We start from the raw sequence: 22941 nt of genomic DNA on the forward strand, positions 1-22941 counted from the left end.
CTGAACACAGCTTAAACCATGAAATTTGGTCACAAAAAATGTGTTCCATGATATAATCTTGAGATTAAGCAAATTGACTTATTACTATTTATAAGTCATGGTAATTAGGCTTAGACTGATGGTGATACTAAGTTGACTTTTACTACTATACGTTTAAAGACAGACCAACTTAGTAGCACAAAGAAAATTGCACTTGACGGCCGTGTTCACACTTGACTTCTTTTTTTCAACCGGCAGCGCCTTTTTTTTTACATAAAACCTACGGAAAAAGGAAAAAGGAGGACGCCACCCCCCTCGTAACCTAGTTAGTTACACCAAAAAAAGATGTAGTGTGCATTGCTCCAGTTTGTGACGGCTCCGTGCACACCTTGTGCGTTCTCAGTCTGCAGCTTGGAGAGCGGAGACAAAGGAATTCCCGCGGTTCACTCGTGACAGCGTGAGACAAGAAGATGCTCGTGGTAAACTCACATTAACCTTATAAACACTTGAAAACACAAAAACAGTTGTATCGGTGTCTAACTTGCCGTCCCGCTTGTTCTTTTCTGTGCTAAATTGAGGTGTCGTGCTCCTGCTATACACTCCGGCACCGTAGGCTAATCCCGATGTTCGCTCAAAATGCGCTGAAGGCAGAACTTGAAAAAAAAAAAAAAAAAGTCAAGTGTGAACTGATCAGACGTCATCATTAGTTAACATTGTTTTGATTCCATTGTAAAGAAATCATCGTTTCCCTCCAAAATGTCGAGAAAAAAGAGCTTTCCAGCAGCAGTAGTTGTTGAAGCGAAAACAAGAGCGATAACTACGTAGCATCAGTAGCTGAAATAAACCTTTCAAGTGATTTTCTGTTGAGCTGGAAATAGGTACTGTAAGGAACATTCAAAGTGCTGCATGAGGAAAAAACTAAACAAAAAAAAAAGAGCTCATTTAAAACCAGAAAGTCTCAGAGTCGAGTCCTTGCAGAACTTTTCTGTCCAAGGCCTTAAACCCGATGATATCGTCTCCAGACACACAGCACGCTTATTACAAGTCCAGAAGTGTCCCGCGGTGATGCAGCATAAAAACAGTCAGAGTTTTAATCTCTCTGGCCACAGTCCTGACGTCCTTCAGCAGTAGACTGACCAGTAGATCAGGTTGAAGAAGATGTACGAACCAGGAAAAATCATCCGTGAGTATTTGTCAATGGCGTGTGTGTTCTGGATGATGTTGAGTGCACGGATGCTCTTCTTTTTCTTGGTGTTGGTGGACTCGCTGCTCACCGACAGGTGGACCACCATGTGTTCAGGTTTCTCTGGGACCTCGTGCAGCTCCTCCTGCTCCTCCTCAGGCATCGGCTCCTGGGTGTAGCCAGCCAGGCTGTTGGTGTCGGCCTCACTGTACGTGCCATCCAACATGGTCATGGTTCTCGTTTGGGACATCCCACACGTACAGGGCAGCGACTGTCAGGGAGTCAAAACATGAGAACAAATAAACATGAAGAAGACAACCCATTTAAATGTCTTGTTCTGTTCTTCTTTAACTCTACAGCCATGTTTTCGTTAAAGCTTCTCACTACAGGACCACTCTGAAGCTCCCTCTGAGGTCTCAGAGTTAGTTTATTCTAAGTTTTCCAAAACAGACAGCACGATATCATCAGCATACGGTATAATTCCAGTCTGACGGAATCAGTAGAGACATAAATTACACTCAAAGGACAGATGTTTTGTCTTTGATAAACAGTTCTCATTACATGGTCAAACAGTAGAGACGTCCTCAGGGTTGGAAACATGCAGCTCAATTTATCTTTTTTCATTATATATCTGATCAGGACGCAGCAATGAGTACAGAAGAGTTTGAGCAGAACCAGCAGGGGGCTTTACCTCCCTAATCTGAAGCAAAAATTAACTGAAAATCACTAAAAGTTCAAACAGGAAATCCTAGGCAGAGATAGCTTCATGGTAAGGTTGAAGCTATCTTCAACAGAAGTCCTCGGAAAGGTTTCATTTCAGCATTTCACCATCCCACTCCAAGTGTGTTACTCATTTCTCTACAAACCGAAGCAGAGGGCACATTTTTCCAGCCATGTTTTTGTGTCTTTAATTTGTGTTTAGTGAGGTTTGATAATTGAACTGGCACGTTGTCATGATTGGACACGCATTAGAGAATGTCAATGTGTGTGAGCCCGTGTGTGACGCTCATTAGGATCGGCTGATGTTTGCTGGTAGCTTTCTTATTCTCTGGTGAAAATTCTTTTAGTTTAAATCAGAGGTTGTTTTTTTTTCTCACCCCAAACCAACGCCACATGATTAAATTCAAGGCTTTTTAGACCAGTAGAAAAATATTTCAGTGATAAGATGCTGCATGGTGATTTGACACGTTTTCTCCTTGTAGGTAAATGTTTGATTCACACTTTCATCTTGCTCTTTGTATTTCTTTCTTTTTCTTTTCTTTTCACTACTGTTGTTTTCTTTAGATTTTTACCACACACGTTTTTGCAAAGTTGGAAAATTGCTCAGGGAGATTGGATAAGGGCTTTGGTCCTGTGCTACTTTCAGAGCAGAGAAGGAGAAATACCTGTTTGTGATAAATACAGCATACGAGCTTTGAGTGTAAGATTTAGAGAAAAAAAAAAACAGACCTGTGACCGTGCCCGCTCTCTCAGCTTGCGCTCCCGCCGGTCCTGCACGGTGGACAGGTAGTTCACAGCAGCGTACTCCAACACAGACAAGAAGACAAAGACGAAGCTGACCCACAGGTAAATGTCCACGGCTTTGATGTAAGACACCCGAGGCATGGACGCGTTCACTCCGGTGATGATGGTGGACATGGTCAGCACGGTGGTGATGCCTGGACACACAAAAAAAAAAACCACGTCGACCTCAGCCACGAGAAAATGTGTTCATGTGTAATGGGCTGCTCTGGATGAGGAGGCTGACCGAGTACTGGGACATTAAAGTAAAGAAAGTGAAAGCAATAACACGAGCTCTTATACAACATGATGCAACGCGGTCCAACAGCCCTGCAATAGCAGCCTGTGAAGCTCTCAGACAGGAAGGTGTCGATGATTTGCAGATGAGAAGGTGTCAGAGCTGAAAGAAACACGATTGGATTACTTCCTCTAATCCATTTGTATAATCCTTTTTTTTTTTTCTTCTTCTTCTTTTAAACAACCTGTTTTCAAGTTTAGATGCAACACAATGGCTTAACTCTGAGCAGATTACATTCAAACACACGGGGACAAGGTCACATAATGCCCCAGTGGGAGTCAGAAAGGTTGCTGCTGAGAGACAACAACGGATCATAACGCCAGAAAAGCCAACTCTCCACGTCAGCCTGTAACACCAACCACTTTGTCCTCACTGTCAGCTTCATGAAAGTGCCTGCTGACACCAGGACACTGCATACACAAACAATAACACAGGTGCAGGCTAAGCTTAGTTAGCAGGTGTTTCTTTCTTCATGTTGTGTGCTATTTCACCCCCCCCTGCTGGAGTACACGTTTACTCCAGCAGGGGGGGGTGCTTGTAGGGTGTGTGTGGTTGGCGTGATCCCTGCTGGTCAACATCAGGAAGCAGAAACTGTCCCCCCCTCTCTCTTTCTGTCCTTTGCACCTGACCATCACAACTCCTGCAGTCGCTTCAGTTGATCATGTTTCACTGAAGGATCCGGCAGTTTGGTTTTTCTTCACTATGTGAAATATTTGTGCAGGTCTTAGTAGGCGTGACTTTTAGGTTTTTTTTAGGGGATAGAGTAAAGTAGCTGATACGACCGCCCTTAGAGGGCTGATTTGTGTGACTGATCTTTTTGTTTTTTGTTTGTTCTGTCAACCAGCTCGTCAGCCTCTCTTACCTTCGTTAAAATCGTTTTATTCACTCCGGCTCTTTATGTTTATGTTCCTCTCTTTGAAAATGAGTTTTTAATTTAGAGGTCGTAACGGTGGTTTTTGTTGCATATCATCCCCCCCCCCCCCCCCCCCCCCTCTCTCCCCCCCCCCCCCCCCTCTCTCCCCACACTCTACGCAGTGATCTATCTACAGCTGTAAAGGCAAAAAGCCCAAACAATAATTTAAAAAAAAGAAAACTAAACAAGACTAGCCACAGGCAAACAGACATCAGCTTTGTTGTGTAGGAACGTATTAGTGGATGCCTGCAGCACACACCAGACTCGGCACATGCACAGAATTTAAAGAAGGCGAGGCAGGATGTGATCATCCTGAGCGCTAACAAGAAAAATACTAAGTGTTCTGGCATACAGCAGACAGCACATTTATTCCTTCATGGAGTGATTGAAACACATACTTGGATTGTTCAGCACAAACAGGGGTGGAACTGATGTCACCCGTGTTGCTGTTTTTAAATAGGAACAGCATCAGTGTTGGTGCATGAGAGACTAAGACGAGCTGCAAAGAGAAGTCCTGTCAGAGCGTGCTAAATCCAGCTCTCTGTGGCAGGTGACTCCAACAACTACCCAATATAATGCCAACAATCAATGACTGCTCATCCGTCAGCTGAATCTAATCAGGGGGCGTTCAGATGAGCCGTGAAAGAATCACAGAGATCGGAGAAAACAGGCGTCTGTCTGACGAGTGCCCCGACAGCCTCAATGCAGACAAGAATTCAAAAGAAAAGTGAGACTGGAGTGTGGGAGGTTTGTGTATGTGCTCGCCATCGGAGGAGCTGTGCCATGTGTCAGCCAGCTTTCATCATCACACACACACACACACACACACACACACACACACACACACACACACTGTCCCCTCACATGAAACATTTTGTTTTTGTGTTTTTTTTTTACCCAGGGAGACTCTGGCCGGCACCGCTCGCCGGTCGATCCAGAACGATACCCAGGAAAGCATCACCATGAGGGTCGCGGGGAAATACGTCTGCAGCAAGAAGAAGAAGATGTGGCGTCGCAACGTGAAGTTGATGTAGAGACGATTGTACCAGCCTGCAAACACAACGGGAGGCCTGATTAGACAGGAGGAGACCGTTCAACAATGTGCACACATGAGGAAATAAAAAAAACAGATCGATCCAGATTTATCATCATACTCTTCACGCTCATTATAGACACAGAGAGGAAATGAAAGAAATCCTTAAACATGTGTTTGATGACCAGATAAAAGATTCTCCCAGAGGACGCTCGGTCACAATCTCTCTTTTCTAAATAAACTTAAAGTACGAGTCCAGTCTGATAAAATGGAAAATCTGTTCAAGCTAACAAGCCGACATGCCTCCCCTCCTGCATCGTCACAACATCCTCAACTAAATTCAACATTATGGATCGATTACTTTAAAAGATGAAGCTACGGCATCACACAAAAAATATTATCTGCCCTCTTGAGCTTTTGTGCGGTTAATGTTAGATTAATTCAAATATGAAAATGTAAATAATTATTAGATTCCTCAGAGACGAAAGTGTGAAGGTAAGAAAATTCGTCATCTTCTTTTTTTTCTTCCTTCTGGTCTGAAATGCACACGTGGGAGCCTCCACATGCCCCAACACTTGTGAGCAAAACTCACCATTATAGCCAGAAGCTAAAATGATGGATTTCAGTGACGCCAGTGTGGTCATAGGTCCGACTTTAAAAAAAGAGCTTGATCTTAATGGGTTAATCACCTGGTTACAAAAATGGTTAAATTAAAAATAAATAAATCCGATAAATAAGGAAGTTTTTGGTTTCCCAGCCTGACATCGTCCTCCAGCTGCAGATTCAACAGCTGTAGAGGAGTGACAAGCTGCACAGGTGAGTTCAGGGCTGCCTTCTTGTATGGCACCATGACTCCATGTCTGACATGTTCTTTGTCCCCCTGTGAGGATTATTAATCAGAGTGATCTTTAAGGGTGTTTCTCTATAAGAACACGGCGTCCCACTTTGCACCCACGAGGATTCCTACATCAGCCTGAAAGCTTTTTAGCTCGACTCAAACTCCACTGTGAGTGTTTACATTCAATGATCGGCCTTGAATCATTCGGGAATAACACAGTTTGAGCCAGTCAGCTGCAGAACTCTAAATATAACTTCAGTTCTTTAAAAGAAGTGGACGTCTGTACTTATGGGCAGAAATGAAAGCAGTGCTAAATTAATGGAATAAAATAATCATGATGCACACAAGAACTGCGCCTAACAAGGATTATCTGTGCGTGTGTGTGTGTGTGTGTGTGTGTGTGTGTGTGTGTACCTGTGCTGCTGTAGAACGCCAGGCGAGACGTCGTGTGGAACTTCTGGATGAGAAACTGTGATAAAGAGATGCGATCGTCGGTGCTGAGGGACTCGTCTCCGCTCTTCCAGTACAGCATCAGGTCTTCATCAGTGTAGGCGTCTGGGGGGGGGGGGGGGGGGGGGGGGGGGGAGAAATCAGAGAATAAGCATGGACTCCGCCTGCAACAGAGGTTTAAGATTGCATTCATAGCACGAACATAAAAGCAATCTTCTTCAGGAAAGATTATTATTCTGAATGTGCTGTTGAAGTTTGATGCACTTGTGTCGGCACGCAGCTCTTTTTCTGCAGAATCAAATCAGCACTAAATGCAAACATTACAACATCCGCGCAGACGATGGCGAGAAAACAAATAAAGTGTATCATGTAGTATTGCATCGGGTCAAGTCACCTTCTATACTTGTGAATATGAAAGGATGAAGCCTGAGACCTGTCTCTGCTCTCAGCATAACGTCAACCCAACGACAGGCTGAGGCGGGTTTTTCAGTCTCTGGAAGAACCGATACTGTACGTCACACCCAGCTGTCACCGCCGAGCGTCTTTGTGAAGAACTCTTATCTTTCATACAATCAAGACTGAAGAGTTATTAACCCCTTCCTCCCCCCGTACAGTGTGTGTCCTAATCACACCCATTTCATTTGTTGAACCAGGCTGTAAAAACAGGCTTTTTTCAATGGCTGTGTATGTGACTTCCTGTGCCTCTGCAGCCAGCCTCTAGTGGACACTTGAGGAACTGCAGGATATTTTTGCACTTCAACATTTTCATCACTGGTGTTGCTGCCTGCTCGCGTCCTTTTTAATTTAAATTTACAAATACTTACAGTGTCCATCTGTTTCTCACAGCAGCATGTAGAAGAAGCTTCTTCATGAAATGTTTAGTGAAGTCTTTTTCAACGACAATAAGATGTGTTTTTAAGTTTTCTTTAGATACATGCCTTCAGGAGTTACTTTGAGACTGAACCGTTACAAGCAGTGGATTTTTACACAGCCTGATAATTAGTCATTATCTGTTTACGATGCTGTAACGGATATACTGAATAAGCCTGTTATCAGCGAGGGAGACAAATAAACAGAAGTGTGGGGACTCTTTGTATCTGCTGCTCGTGCTGCTACAGTGCGAGGATTTAATGGTGTAACGGTGAATTTATTTGGATGATTAAATGAACTCAGCTGTGATTAAAATCAAAAAACAATCAGATACACGTTTCCTCCTCACACTCTCTGCAGCCTCTTCTTCTTCTTCTTCTCTCGGTAAGAAATAATGATAAAACTGAAAAGTCTGATCCCCTGCTGCGAGCGGTTCTCTACCGTCCGAGCTGGAAGTGTCTTTGTACACAGCTTTTATCTTTTTGCTCTTTAGTCTTTGAGTTTTCGTCCTGATAGCACGCACATACGCCGTACCCCGATGTCTCCCCCGGAAAACGGTGGACGTTTTGAAGCTGCACTTAATTCACATGGAGTTGAAAACATCAGAGGGAGTGGGTTTAATTTGAAATGTGCGTGGACGCTGTGTGATGTGGCCTCTGGTGAGTGCCGGGTGTTTCCTGGGAATATCTTTGATGTCTCCGCCACAAAGAAGTTAAAAGGACGCCGAGTGACGTCTCTCTCTCTCTCGCTCGCTCGGGATCTTTCCAGGTAATTGACCGGCCATTTTTTACGCCTCTTATTATTTCTGCACAAGGGCGAATCATTTTTGAAGAGGGTAATAAAACTTTGAAGTTAAGAGGCTGGCATGAGCTGTTATTTTGTCATTTTTAGGGAGAGGGAGGAGGATCTCATTGCTGAGGCGATTGGTTGCAATGAAACTCCCCATTCACCGCGGCCGTCCTCGTCGTTTCTCCAGTGTTCCTCCATCACGCACAGCTTGCTCTGACCGAGGAATGCAAAGGAGACCTCCTCCACGTGTTTTCCCTCACACCTGCCCTTTGCACACAGAGCCTGTATGATGCTTTTTGAAGGACGCACAGTACAAGGAGACAAAACATTTTTCTCTCACGAGTCCTGAAGAATAAAAGGACCTGCACTGACTGACAATTTACAAAAAAAACCATCAAGCACAAACGTACTTTTTGTTCCACTCTAAAAGTGAAACTCAAGTGTCTCTCGAGCAGAAAGCTTTTGCTCGAGAGACACTTGAGTTGCACTTGAGGTTGTGTTTCTTAAAAACTCACACACAAACACTCACACACACACACAGCATCACCATTAAACACAAGCTTAGTAGCAGCTCAATCATAACACATATTTGCTGTCAGCTGGTGGTCTTCAGATTTCTCCTGCCTGTGTGTCTGTCAGATTAGGTTACACAGGTAAGCCTGCTGTTGGAGTGGTGATTTGGGACACTGTCTGACAGTTTGCAGAATCCGGAAATACATTTCCAAAGACGAGCAATCAGCACGTGACTGTGTGAGCGCGTGCAAAAACCCTTCTGAAGAGTGGGGAACAGCTGATCGAGACTTCAAAATAAGAGCGACACAAAAATGTCGCCTGTATCGGCTCGGCTTCAGGAAGGCTTCACTCGCTCGACAGGCTGTATTTTCATCTTTAACTGAACTGATATCCCTCACGTGTATCTATGCAAAGCTTTAGTGATGTTTATTAAGTGATGTCGTTCAAGTCTTTATGCTCGCGTGCGTGGCAAAGTCCCTGTGGGCCGATAACAGACAAGAGGTCGCTGAACTCTAGAAAACTTTTGTTCCCATCACCGACGTGTTATCAGGGTCAGACCGAGATGGGATTTTGGTGGCAGATAGCGATATCAATAAAATGGAGAAAAAAAAATCAGATAGCGATATGTCGGCCGATACCCTTCTGGAGCGATAAATAAATATAAATAAACACATGTATGGTATTGATCCTTTAAATGCAGTTATCAAACACTGGATATGTTATGAAGGCAAGATGGTCACTCGACTGGAAAGTGACGACGCTCTGGAGAGTGAAGCTGCGTCTTGTAATCCATACAGCGCCCTCTGCTGGTGACAGCCAGAAAGAGAACTTCTAGTGTCATACAACGATACTCAAATAAAATGCTGTGTGTGCGTTGAGTAAATCTCGTAATATCGACACATATCTGAGATGATTACGATTACTTGATATGCTAATAACGGATATGGACGGATATCTGCGAGCTGATAGGTCAGGCGTTACTTCTTACACATGTTCTATTTGTCGTTCTCCAAACGTCTCCTCATCTCGAGTATCATCTCAAAGAGTTTTAGAAGCACAAGTCTGACAGTTCCCTGGTAACAGATCTTATTTAAGCTTCACCTTGCTGTGGTACTCTCGCCTCGTGAGCTCGATACAGGCAGGTCAGAGTGGGTGTCGGTGGATAATCCCCGTTGGAGGTTAACGTTTGAAGTTGATTTCAGTTTGTCAAACTTTGATATTAATCACATCTGTTTTCACTTCAAAGCTGCATTCAGGAATATCTGACCTCGGAGTGATACTTCACCTCTGAGTTCTCACTTTAAACTCTGTTTTTTTTGTTGCTTTCTGAATTTGTTGAACTCTTCTTGTCCCTGTTTTTTTTTTCCTGCTTCTGTTCAGTGTGATGATGGGAAACGAGTGCTGCTGCATTCAGGTGGAAACGTATCACCGGCTTCTGTATTTTTCAGCAAATTAGCTGAATGCGTTTGAATGTTGACACATGTTGAAGTCTGTCCTCTTCCTTTAAATACCCATGCACATAATCTAATCTGCTGTCTGTGAGTCATCCTGGATTCATAAATAATGATTAAAAAAAAGAGCACATAAACGCATCTCATGTTAGCACATCAACTTAAAGCGTCCGACTTCACGTCGTATTCTTCATCTTCATCATTCTTCATATGAAACAACTTCTGAACTGAGAGCAAGAGACCACACCGAAGTTCGAAGAACGACTTTGCGTTTCAGAGACTGGGACCTTCCGAAGAGCACCTGAACGCATCGTCAGCGAGCTGGTTTCGTGGTTCCTTTTGCACGTGCTTTTTTAAGTATGACAGGATGTATCTAACTGTTTGAGTTCAATAATTAAATAGATCCGTCTTGTTCCTGAATAACTCTTTTAGGATCTACATCTCGTGTTAAAGATAATTAATTAATAGAATATTTTAAAATGTCATCCATATAAATAGTTCATTCCACTCTTGCTCTAAATTATTGAAATGTTCGATGTGTGCAGCAGTGCCTCCTCTCTGCTGTTTCATCACTTCTTCTTATTTTCATGCAGTCTAGTAGGTTTGATAAAAAGGAGAACTCACAGCTCTCGAGCTCCAGCGAGCAGGTCTGAGAGTCCAGAGGGAAGCGGCTGAAGTCCATGTTACAGGCGGCCGTCACCGTCACTCTGCGAAACAGCACAAACAGACGCACGCAGTCAGAACGTTTATTCAGCACACGGAGGCCTGAAACGACGGATCATCTGCAGCATGTCGTCGCTCGTCTTCCGTCGCCTGAATAACAGAACAAAGATTTTGTTTATTTAGGGTCAAAATGTGAAATCCAGACACTCACACTGATCAGCTTTCACCAAGAACGAAGGTTCAGAGATCAATATGTAGGGATTTGGTTTTAGGAGCAGTGTTTTAGGACGGCGGCTCTCCTCACCTTAACTCGAGCTCAGCCGCCCTCACTTGACCTCTCCTATCTAAGATCTCAATCCGCTGGCTGCCCTCGGCTCATGACCATAAACGCTGGTTGGGATGCAGATCGAGAAGTGAGGAGGAAGCTTTGCATTCTGGCTCATTCTTCACGACTCCAACACAGCATTTAAAATAACCTTCTGCTGATGCTGCAGCAACTGGCCTGTCTTTACCGATCCACTTTAGCCTTAACTTCTTCCTTTGGGCAGAGACGAACTTCCAATCCTGCATGGGACAATTAAACCTTTTGGGATGAAAATCCAGATATTTTCTCAAAGAAAAACCTCAATGACTATTTTAAAGTCTGAAACAGAATTTAAAAGTGGGATTTCGTCTGCAGATGAAACCTTTGATATCTCTTTATACATCTTTTGAAACGCGTCCTCACTCTCAGTCTGTCGAGAATGGATGATCTCATTCGGAGCGCCTCGTTGATCGTGTCACCTGATCAGAGCAACCTTCTGATCTCTAATCTTTAAACATTTCTGATGCAGGTGAGCCTCCAGATGTGTGCGTGTCGTGTTGAGATGCTCATTAACGTGAGCTTTCAGACTGAAATACGACACATCATCTGTAGCGAACATCATCTAAAAATATTTTATAAGTTTCCACATCATGAGTTTGTGGAGAGGTTGAGTCGAGCTGAACTACAAACAGAACTTCAAACGCTGCAGAAAACTCCTCTGTTCTTCCTCCAGTCTCTGCGGCTGCATCACGCAACGGCACGCACTCGTCTGATGTGAAGAGGAGGGAGAAAGTAATTAAACTATTTCTGAGCAGAAAAGTTCACGAGGAAGAAGGAGGATGAGTTCACCTGTAGAGATTTCTCTGAATGTTAACAGGACGTCTGCAGAGACTCAGACTCGATGCAAAAACACAAACACACAGTTGAATAAATGAACATTAATCTGCAAACAGATGTACGTCTTCCAAAGTCTGAGCCGGATTAAAAACAGGGAAGACAGAAGGCAAAAATAAAGTGCAATAATCCCTGTTCAATCACTCTGAGCAGTTCTTCAGTATGAAGGAAAATCTTTCCGCTTCAGGTTTGCTGTGAGGCATTAATCATCTCAAAAAGTCTCTAATTAAAAACACTAAAAGGTCCAATCAGAGAGCTGTGTAGAGAGTGAGACGATGACGCTCTCCTCCTCTGTGATCATGAAGGAAACCTGCTGTGTTGAAGCTTCTCTGACAACAATGCAGCAGCCAGCATGTCCTCCTTCTAACTTTAGATTCTGCTCCTGAATGCTCTGGATTTGTTTGGACCAGAGAAGGTAGGCGGGGCTTTGAAGGCCGTTTTGGACGCCCCTGGGTTTGCCAGATATGAGAGCAGTTATCAGGTGAACAGGTGTTGCAGTGATAGAAGCGGGCAGTGGAACTGCTTCAGATAGAAGTGATTGTACCCGAGCTAAAAAGCCTCTGCATGTTTCTAATAAGCTCCAGCAGCAGAAAGCTGCTCAAACTAGGATCAATGTTGGAGATGCTTTTGAAACATGGAGAGAGGTTAGAACGCAGAAAGCTTTACAGACCCATGCAGAGCTGGCTAAACACTGAAGCTACAGTGTCCACCACATGCAGAGCTGGCTAAACACTGAAGCTACAGTGTCCACCACATGCAGAGCTGGCTAAACACTGAAGCTACAGTGTCCACCACATGCAGAGCTGGCTAAACACTGAAGCTACAGTGTCCACCACATGCTGCCCTGCGTGAGCATCCACTCCAGAGAGGAGGGGGCGGGGCCAGACAGCTCTCTGTGATGGTTAGACTTGAGACTGCAGTACCCGTTGTAAACACTAGGGGTTACTCAGTTACATTTTGCTCCTTTAAGGTTTTGATTAAGATAAAAAAGTTAGCATTAAATGTGAAGTGTAAAACAAAAACCAGTCAATATATTTATGGGACTCCATGGGTTTTCAGAGCGTTTTGGAGCATGAGAGAAGAAAGTAGTTTTTAAGAGGAACTTCTAAATTATTCCCACTGAATAAAAAAACAAAAAACAAAAAAACATTTCATCTGATGAGAACAGCTGTGAATAAGCACTGAGCCATGCCTGAAGTGCAGCCAGCAGGTCGATGCAGACACAAAGCCGACCTAATAAGACTTTGAGATCTTTGCTTTGAAATTCAGATAAACATAATAAAGATGCAAACTTGGATTATCTTGTATACGGTGCTGTTTGCAGGATATTAAATCAGGCATCACAAGCGTTCTATTTCTGTCACGTCTGAATCTTCCATCAGAGATTTTTGTCACGCTGAAGATGTTTCCGTTTGTGTTCTTTTGTCAGCAGCAACAAAACCCACATAGATACATCCCATCAAAGAAGCCTGTGTTTGGGAAACAGCTTAAAACTACCTTCCTCCTCATTGAAAGCGTAAAGACCTCTTTACGTTAAGAGGCTGAATGAATGCATCCTGATCTTCAGATGGCGGTTAGCATTGTTTTGTGTCGTTTTCAAATGAAGCCAATTCGACAACCAGAAATCGTCATGTGCTGAGTGCTGTTATCCAAAGTGTTATTGTAGAGCAACGTCGGAATCTGAATTTGTACAGCGACAGGCATAAAGGTCAGGCAGCTTGTTTCGGGTTTATTCTCAACAATAAGAGTCAAAAGAGCCGAAATACAACAAACTGGACTTTAGATCTGAAACAACAGAAAAGAAAAAAAAAACAGAAGGTGGCGATCTCCAGGCTGGAAATGCTGTCTCAGACGAACTTACACTCGACCTAACGACAGGCTGAGAGCTGGAGCTGAGGCGGGTTTTAAGCCTCCTGACAAACCGTTACATCGCGCCCACCTGTCAATCATTTTGCCTGTTGTGTGTACGTGACTTCCTGTGTTCCTGGAGCAAACCTCTAGTGTACACTCGACGAACTGCAGGACTTTGCACTTCAGTGTTAGCTTGATTTTTCAACACCAGAGGTTGCTGCTTGAAAATAACATTTGTTCCTCTTAATAATACCAAATGAAATCCCAATAGCGTCACACATGGTCTGAAAAGCAGTGTTTTAAAATATGTTCTGAAAGTTAAATGAAAACATGTTATTTAAGGTCTGCATAATAAGTCACAATTGAATTATTATCCTGACGTGAACATTTGCATTAAAGATATCTCAAACGTCTGAATTCATCACATTCAATAAGACAAATAATTTTATGTAAACAAGCAAGGTTTTTTTTTAATTAAGCATGTGCACATTTAATTTACATGCAGTGGTAAAAAAAAATGCTTTTCAGATTTATTTGGATTAGGAGGGAAAAGCTGCAAAAACAGTTAGCTAGTGTAAAACATACGTAGACTAAAAGTTTGAGTTACAGCTCAAAGCTTTGTGAAGCTCTTTGGTCTTTATGCTCTTATGTATGAAAGCTGCTTTATCCTGTCGTTAAAGCGGAGTCACCTCTTTTTTTGAATGATTTATCACATGCACTTTATCATTACACAATATTGAACCATGTAATCCCACGTGTCTCTCATATCTTGTGTAAAACTTGTTACCTTTTTCACTGTCTGTCACCAAGACTTACAACGCGTCGGCGTTCATGTTCTGTATTTGAATGAATCAGCTGTAAAAAAGGGAGAGAAATTAACAAAGCTAACCAGGATCAACAAGGTGATGCCGGTGAACAAAACCAATCAGAGATGATCAGAGAGCTCAGAGTGAAGTTGGTGAAAAGAAATATGAAGCCTGTAAAACATCAGCGGCAAAATATTCTCAAATCTACGAATTCTTCAGTCGAGAAATTGTTTTATCAGAGCGTCAAAGAAAAACCTCGAGTCGAGAGTTCAAACCTCCAAACTCCAGTGTTTTTAATCAAAGAGTCAACGTTTTGATTCAACACGATCATGTTCACTTCTGAAGGCCGCTTTCTTTCTTTGTGCACATTTAAAAAAAGCTTTTCTTATGCATTGAATTGATGCAGGTTTAAAACACATAAGATCACTGCATCTTTTGGTCATTCAATTTTTCCTTTCAAAAACGGGTATAAAAAAAAAAGAGTGGATATTTGATTTGTTCATTTTAAAATACACTTAAATTGCGTTTTTCCCCGTTTCACCCGTTTCTGAAAGAAAAAATAAATGACCAAAAGATGGTAGAGAGAACTCCTCTGATTCCCGTGCTAAGAACGCCACCTTTGTGTCTTTTTGTTATAATAAATTTCGTCTGCTGTAAATGACACTCAAATTCAACGTGACATAATGAATCCTCTGATAATATTTGTCCACAGACCTCAGACTGTAGAGGACGTGTCCGTCAGGAAACACACGCAGCATGATGTTGTCGGTGGTGGTGTCGTGGATGAACGACCTCTTGGAGTGGACGAAGAAGACGTCGGGCACCCAGATCTTCTTCACCAGGCGTCCGTCGAAGGTCATGCTCTTGTTGGTGCTGCTGCTGAACGACAGGCGTTCGTCCTTCCAGTAGTGCCGCAGGTACAGAGTCATGGTGAAGTCCTGGACGAGATACACGAGGAGTGTGTATGAGTTTGGATTTACACAATACAAAATGAAATGTCTACAGATAACAGGCTCGTTAAATTATCCAAACTGTTACTCTGCCTTCTGTCATTGTTCACATCTACTCCTGACATCTGTGTGTCGACTCTTTAGAAGATATTTGGATTTGATTGGACCAGAGAAGGTAGGCGGGGCTTTGAAGGCCGTTTTGGACGCCCCTGGGTTTGCCAGATATGAGAGCAGTTATCAGGTGAACAGGTGTTGCAGCGATGGAAGCGGGCAGTGGAACTGCTTCAGATAGAAGTGATTGTACCCGAGCTAAAAAGCCTCTGCATGTTTCTAATAAGCTCCAGCAGCAGAAAGCTGCTCAAACTAGGATCAATGTTGGAGATGCTTTTGAAACATGGAGAGAGGTTAGAACGCAGAAAGCTTTACAGACCCATGCAGAGCTGGCTAAACACTGAAGCTACAGTGTCCACCACATGCAGAGCTGGCTAAACACTGAAGCTACAGTGTCCACCACATGGCAACCTGTGTGAGCATCCACTCTAGAGAGGAGGGGGCGGAGCCAGACAGCTCTCTGTGATGTTTTAAATTTTGGCTGCAGTACCCATGTTAGACACTAGGTAGTTGCATATTGCTTCAATGAATCACTGGAGTGATAAGTGCAGAGTCACTTTGGTATAACGCTCCTGAATTTTTGCATTCGTTTCAGCTTCTCTTGTAAACTGAACCTTGAACTCACAGAGACAAACACCAGTCACCGGAGCAGAACAAGCGGAGACGTCAGTCGGCGCTGCACATGATCAAAGAGCCCGTCAGCTGGGAGAGAATGCTAACTGTTTTTGGTTGTCAGTATTTAATTAGATTTAGAGAAAATCCAGCTTGAATAACACAGAGTCTGAAGAGAATTGTGATAATTAAATTATCTCCATTGTCTTAGGACTCATTGCACTGGAAGAAGCTTTATGAAAACATCCTGTCCGTCTTACACTATTGAAGTGTACATAGTGTTTTTGACTGGTATTATTCAAGTCTCTTTTATTCTTTTTTTTCCTTTATTTAATTAATGTTAACATGCTTGTAGCTCTTTTTTTAAAACTTTTGTTTATATTCCTGTTTTTGAGCTGCTGTAACAACTAAATTACCTCCTTTTGGAGATCAATAAATGTTATCCATATCTTGATCTCCACTTTCAAAAACAGATCCAACAAGCTCTATATATAACAAAAGAATGTGCTAGTGTCGTATCCAGATTCTTCCTTTCTCGTCCCCTCTCTGTGTTTTGCACGAAGCAGAGAGGAAAATAGAAACAGGTCGTCGGGGGGGAACAAAGCAGCATGTTGAGTTGGTGCGGTGAGAACAGGCTGTAACTCTTCGTCCTAATATCCACAAACAAATGAGTTCTAAAAATAATCATCGCCTGTAGAGAAATAAATGAGCTGTTCAGTCTTAACTCGTTTGTTGAGCCGGGCTGTAAACATGTTTATTTCTGCTGTAAAAAAAATAAATTAAAAATGCATGCATGACTTTCAGTGCTTCTGCAGCCAGCCTCAAGTGGACACTCGAGGAAGTGCAGCTTTTGGCACTTTCACGTCATTGGCTTCATTTTCAAAACAACATGCCGCTTGGTGTCGGACCACAAATTTAAATCATTTCCAGCAATTCATTTAATTTAATTTTGCCCTTCCTCACCGAGTAATTGTTTGTTTTGTTGTTTTTAATCACCTTTTGAAAGCTGCTGTTTCAGTAACTTGTTGTAACAAAACATTTTTTGTATTATTCTCCTGCCAGTATCACATCAGCACTCCTCCCCCCATGCAGCCTCCACGCTTACATGCATTATCTGTAACTTTCATATTCATGTAGGTGGATAATGAACGGGAGCACTTACCATATCAACCTCAGAAATACTGTCCAAGCTCTCCACCTGAACGTCCACTCCGACAGGGATCGCAGGACCTGGAAGACAAAAGTCCATCATGCATATTAAGATCTATGAGAGGATATCTGAGTCTTCAGAGGCGACTCACTTCCTTTGCTCGATTCACAGATGTTTGTTTGTGTTTTTGTATTTGTGCTCTCGGTACAAGACGAAGTCCCCTCGGGTCAATAAAGGTTTTTCATTTCTTTTTTTTTCACAGCTAAAAGGGAACTTTTAAAAGATGGCACTTCATCCATTACGTGTGCAAGAAGTCTCCTGGTACTGACTTGCAGTTTTATGTTGTCTAACCTTAAAATCTCTGACTTCTCAAATGTTCTGCAGCTTTTCTTCCCAAGTTCATCGTTTCACTGTCAAACGCCGATATTTCCTCTTCCTATATTCTGTAACTTTTTTGATCCAGTAGATGTCGCCCTTGAGCACCAGCATGAACCCAAAAACTCCTCAGCTATTCTGAAGCCTCCGCCCTCCTCCAAACACTCTCTACTCGCGATTTCCACGAAGCAGAAACTTTGCTTGTAGCTTCACTATTTGCTGAAAACACGCTTACGTGACATTTAAATAATCAGTGAGTATGTTCTTCTTCTCTCTAAAACAGCTTTTACACACAAGGGGAGGAGCCGGCCGTCCCGTCCATGTAAACACAGCTCTGACAACAACACAGCCAGCAGGACTCCAGCTTCTCCCTCACTGTAGACAGTCAGGACTCACACACACGTTCACACAGGACACACTGGAGTTGTGAGATATCGATGTGTAAGATGATGCACATTCTTCCTGTAATCATTCAAAGATATGAATTATTGCAGGTCTTTAGGTCGGCTATCAGTTCCTCATTTTTATGATGAGAATTAATTTCTGTCCCCTCCACACAGAGACTCATGGGCTTGAGTGACTCTCCTATGTAAAGACAAACGAGCCCTGCAGGACCCGGCGTGAAGTTAAAAGAGAGTTTAGTGACAACTGGCCCATTTACAGCTGCACTGTGTGACGCATCAAGCCGCTATCGATCTTATAAATGGTGGCTTTGCAGTTAACCAAGAGCTGCTGTGAAATCCATAACGAGCAGCACAAACAGGGGTCACTCAGGGATGAACTGTGGTGACGGCAGAGCAGTATGCAATTAGGGATAATGTGAAGCTTAGGGTCAGGAACATAGACTGTGTAAAAATAGAAACTGATCCAAGCGGATCGGTTTTACCTACATCCCCTAATCCGTAAAAAGATCAAGTTTGAATGTTTGGTCTGGTCGATGATGCAGAAAATGTCTTTATTCAAACATCTATCCATAAAACATGACTGCAAACAGACACAAATTAAAGTAAAAGCAAATGGTACTTTGCTGTTAAGGAACAACGGGAGCCAACACAAGCTGTGAAACTCCCCCTCATCCTCCCTGCGAGTGCAGCTCCATGCACAGTCGATATCACAGCGACCGTGAACTTTGGGAAAAAAAGAAATGTGAACCATCTTTTGAAACTGCGAGACTTTGTCGGATTTCAGACATCATTGCAAAGGCTGCTGAACCACAGACAGCAAGTTTTAACAGTTCACTTCCCTTGAAAAAGCAGTTTTTCTCAGGGGGTCCGACCTTGTCAAATGAGCAAACGGCTGGAAAATGTGAAGAGGCTGCAGGGTGGGCTGGTCCAGAAAATCGTCTTTTGCAGACAATAATCTGCTCTCCAGAGGTTTTTGGCTGGACTTCTGTTGCAGGAAGTTTAAGGCCTGTACATGTGATCGAGAATGTCCTGATCATTCCTGTACGCTTCTTAAAGAGTCACGTCTGTGTTAGTTCTTCACATGTTCCTGTGCGGAGGGATAGGACAGGTGAAAAGAGAAAAGCTCAGAGGAGAGAGGGTGACATGCAGCAGAGGGCCGGGGCCGGATTCAAACCCACAGCTGCTTCAACAAGGACTCCAGCCTCTGTACATGGGGCGTGGCTTATAACCACTAGGCTATCTGGCGCTCCCATTTTAAAGACAAGAAATCCTGAGCAAGAGAGAGCCGTTAACGTCAGATGTTCCCAAAGTGAAAACACAAAGAAAGCTCCCTGTAATGACTCATTAGATCACATGCTGCTACATGTGCCGTACATGTAGTCATTAACAAGTCACAACTCCATCTCATACATTTCACCTTCAGACTCACAACTGATTTCTGAAAGGCTTCGCTCCAGCTCCCAGCCGCAAATAACCACATCCACGTCTCATTTCAAAATCTCAATAGTGCTGATGAATCTTCAGGTGAGAATCGTGCATTCAGGGGGCCCACATTGATCACCATAGCAACGAGGAGAAGACAAAGCATCGGTGTGGAGTCCTTCATGTTTTGTAAACCAAAGCGGCATTTCTGCTGCATTCGTCAAACATAATGAGCCGTCCTCTAGAACTTCCTGTTTTTGAAAGTGACAGGATGAGATTGTATTGTTGTGTAGGTGTCTGTCAGCGACACAGAAAGGATCCCTTCACGCAGGGGAGGAGTGGTGCCTAAAGAAGTGGGTATGCTCTGAGCCAGAGTTAAGAAGAAGAGTATGTTGTGTTGGATCCTTCAGCAGAGGATAATTATCTTAAAATGGACACGTTTTAAGTTATAAGTCAGTCGTACTTCTTTAAATCTACAGAGTAGTGCTGAGGTCTAAACTCTGGATCCTGTACCAGCCTCCCTCTCAGCCGTCATATGTTCACCTCTGCAGTAAAACCTCTCACCTGCTGCTGTCAGCTGGCTCGATCCCTGCATCCTCACGTCACCAACCATCACATTTGCATCACACGTTATAATGGGTTTTTTTTTTCTATGTAGTGCAATGTGAAATCATACCGTGACAATCGTGACGGCCAGGCGTGACGTTTGGCCCACTTTCCAAGTGTTATTTCAACTTGTGTGAAATCCAGGAATTAGAAGCTGTCGGGCTTTAACCGTGTATGATTGAAGGATCACAACAAGTTACATAAATCCACCGGAAGTTGATAAAGTGACCCAAAAAAACAGATGCAAATTCTCTTTCTGAGTTACAATAATAAAAAGGTAAGTTTACTAAACTGTACCTGCAGGAGGAACGAGCGCTCTGTTTACATCCTGCTCTGTCTTACTTTAACAAGATTTCTCCTGATGTTTGGTGTCATGCATCACCCTTTATTGTTGCCTATAACCTCTGCAGAAAGCTAACAGCATCACATGCGACCCTCTCTCTCTCTCTCTCTCTCTCTCTGCGTGTGTGTGCTTCATGCTCGCCCTATGTCGTGACCTCTTGCCTCTGCAGAAAGCTAACAGCCTCACATGTGACCCTCTCTCTCTCGTCTTCACTTAAAGCACACTCGGAGCTCCGGTGGAGGCACAGATTTGAATCACTTTGCATCACTTATGTATACAGTCTGTAATCCACAGAGATTAACAGAGACGCTAAATACTAGATTAGAGTCACCAAAGCTCTTCAAATGAGGGGCTGTGGACTCCACTGTGTTTGGGATTACTCTTCACTTACCGCAACAATGCATCAAGTGTTACTGTTCTCCTCACGTCGAGTGCACGTTGCTCCGCTCTCACAGTGAACTCATCAACCTCTCAGACCGCTCTCAGAAGGGAGCTCGCTTCACCTTTGTCTCCTTATCTCTAATGCTCATATCGTGTGTACAATCTCGTCTATAATCCCATCTAAATGAGTTTAAAATAAGTACTTCTTCATGATGACGACCACATGGCGACGACGTCGCATCAATAATTCATACAGCAGCAAAATGAGTACTTGCTGAGTGTTGGGACAGGACTGAGGACGTCTGATTTATCCCAGCAGGGAGTGACAATCAGAGCAGCACTTGACATGGTTTAAACATTTTAGAGGACAAAAGGTAGCATCAGGTGGCAAAGAATAACCTGCATGGTATTTTTCTTTGAATAGGACAGGTCGCTCGTTGCCCAGAGAAACACCAGCTGGAGGCACATCCAAGACTTCCTGTTGTTTATTTCACACTTTAACAGTGCAACGTCTGAGTACACATTGGCACCATGCATCCTGTGTGATGTTAGTTCAATGATAAATGTGGAAACTTCTCATCACCTTCACATCATGGAAGTGACAATCAGCAGCTCTGTAGGTGGAGGATGAGCTCATCCATCTCTTTCACTAACACAGCCTCTGGTTCCTCTCAGACAACTGCTGCAAAAAACACGTTTAACACATGTGCTTTACCTGGACGGTGCACAGATCAGGGATCTACATGAGCAGGTGACCCTTTGGGGTATTTATCTCTTTTGTTATACTTTCAAACTTTCCTCTTAATTCTTTAACGTCACGTCTTATTATGTTGTGTTTACTCCTTCATTATTGTGTCTCCTGCCCATAGTTTCACCTGTCCCTTACCTGGCTCAAATCACATACTACTCATCACATAGTGCACAGTAAATGCACAATTATTGTGTAGTGGGGTCCTACACACAGCATGAACTGCACCTCTAAGTTGGTTGCGAGGGGTTTACGAACCCTCGCAGAGCAACAAGATGAACGGCCAGCGTGAAAACAGAAACACAAAAACATGAATATTTGAAATCTGGAAGAATTTTCATCTGAGTAACGTTCATTTTTCCTCATAGCGATGGTGACAGACATGAGCGCAGAGTCGCTCAGCAGAAGTAAATGAGTTATGGTGCAAAAGTATGTTTCACTTATTTATTTTTATATTTACGTGTTATTTGTCATTCATTTAGAACAGTGATGACATCTTTGTAGGCAGCCAGCGAGTGAGCAAGTTAGTGTTGGAATCAAGACCACACTAATCGAGACCAAGATATACCTGAGACCAGGGGCCCAGAGGCCGAGTCACGACAGAGAAATCCTACTCTCGTGTGCAGGGGGCGCGGCCCTCACTTTGACGGTAACACAGATAGTGGATAAAAATCAAACTGAAAATGAATTAAAGTTATTCGTTTTTTTAGAAAGAGGCGTTTTCCTTCTAATCAAAATAATGACATGGAAAAAAGACGAGGCCTTCAAAAGATGGTCTTAGAGCCTGAATGATTACACTGTAAAGTAAAGTAATGACGTGGATATCTTGAGGTTTCTGATGTTCAACACTTTCTATGTTTGGTTCATAATCAAGACTTTGACTGAATGTAAGTGAATTTAAATAAAGGCCAAAGGGTTATTAAATGATTAGATGTTATGTCTCTAAAGGAGAAAACGGAGCTCATGAGCAGAGAAGAGGAGCAGACAGCGCTGCAGGCTGAACTCTAAAAATATGTTCAACAGTTGCAGTCTGCATCAAAGTGAAGTTCATCGAAATTTAAACGTCCGGCAGCTGGACTCCTCTGTTATTGTTTGTAGGTCATCAGCTCACTGAGACTGAAGTTGAGTCATTTTTTCCTCAACACGAGGATAATATTTAAAGTTCAGTGGACCTGAAGTTAGTCCGTTTGTCCTGAGAGGATGACTGGGTCTGCTGGAGACGATCCACAAACATGTTTTTACTTCATCATCATTTGACCACAAGGATAGAAGGATCAAAGACCGTAAATATTAATAGACAAGGCCTGTCTGTTCCTGGAGTCCCATCGATGGAGGTCTCCGCCTCACGACAGGCTGAGAGCTGAGGCGGGTTTTAAGCCTCTAACTCCAACACACAGCATGTTAGCATGTTAGCATGCGTGCGCGTGCCACATACAATCACACACACACACACATAAAGGAATAGGCTGAAAATTGTCCGATTGTGCTCACCAGCCCGTTGATC

General features: G+C 43.2%; 1 protein-coding gene across 1 annotated transcript in view; it reads right to left on the reverse strand.

Moving 5' to 3' along the window:
* Nucleotides 1-257: 257 nt before the first annotated feature.
* Nucleotides 258-22941, reverse strand: part of gabrr2a (gamma-aminobutyric acid type A receptor subunit rho2a) — a 39931-nt gene continuing 17247 nt past the window's right edge. Inside the window, exons 3-9 of the mRNA XM_079370490.1 lie at nt 17171-17238; nt 15050-15273; nt 10442-10524; nt 6159-6299; nt 4771-4923; nt 2612-2820; nt 258-1433 (exon numbers count right to left, since the gene is read on the reverse strand). Coding sequence (XP_079226616.1) covers nt 1101-1433; nt 2612-2820; nt 4771-4923; nt 6159-6299; nt 10442-10524; nt 15050-15273; nt 17171-17238 — 1211 coding nt within the window. The 3' untranslated portion in view covers nt 258-1100. The remainder of the gene's footprint in view (nt 1434-2611; nt 2821-4770; nt 4924-6158; nt 6300-10441; nt 10525-15049; nt 15274-17170; nt 17239-22941) is intronic.

Source organism: Symphodus melops (genome assembly GCF_947650265.1).
Source record: "Symphodus melops genome assembly, chromosome: 19".
NCBI lineage: Eukaryota > Metazoa > Chordata > Actinopteri > Labriformes > Labridae > Symphodus > Symphodus melops.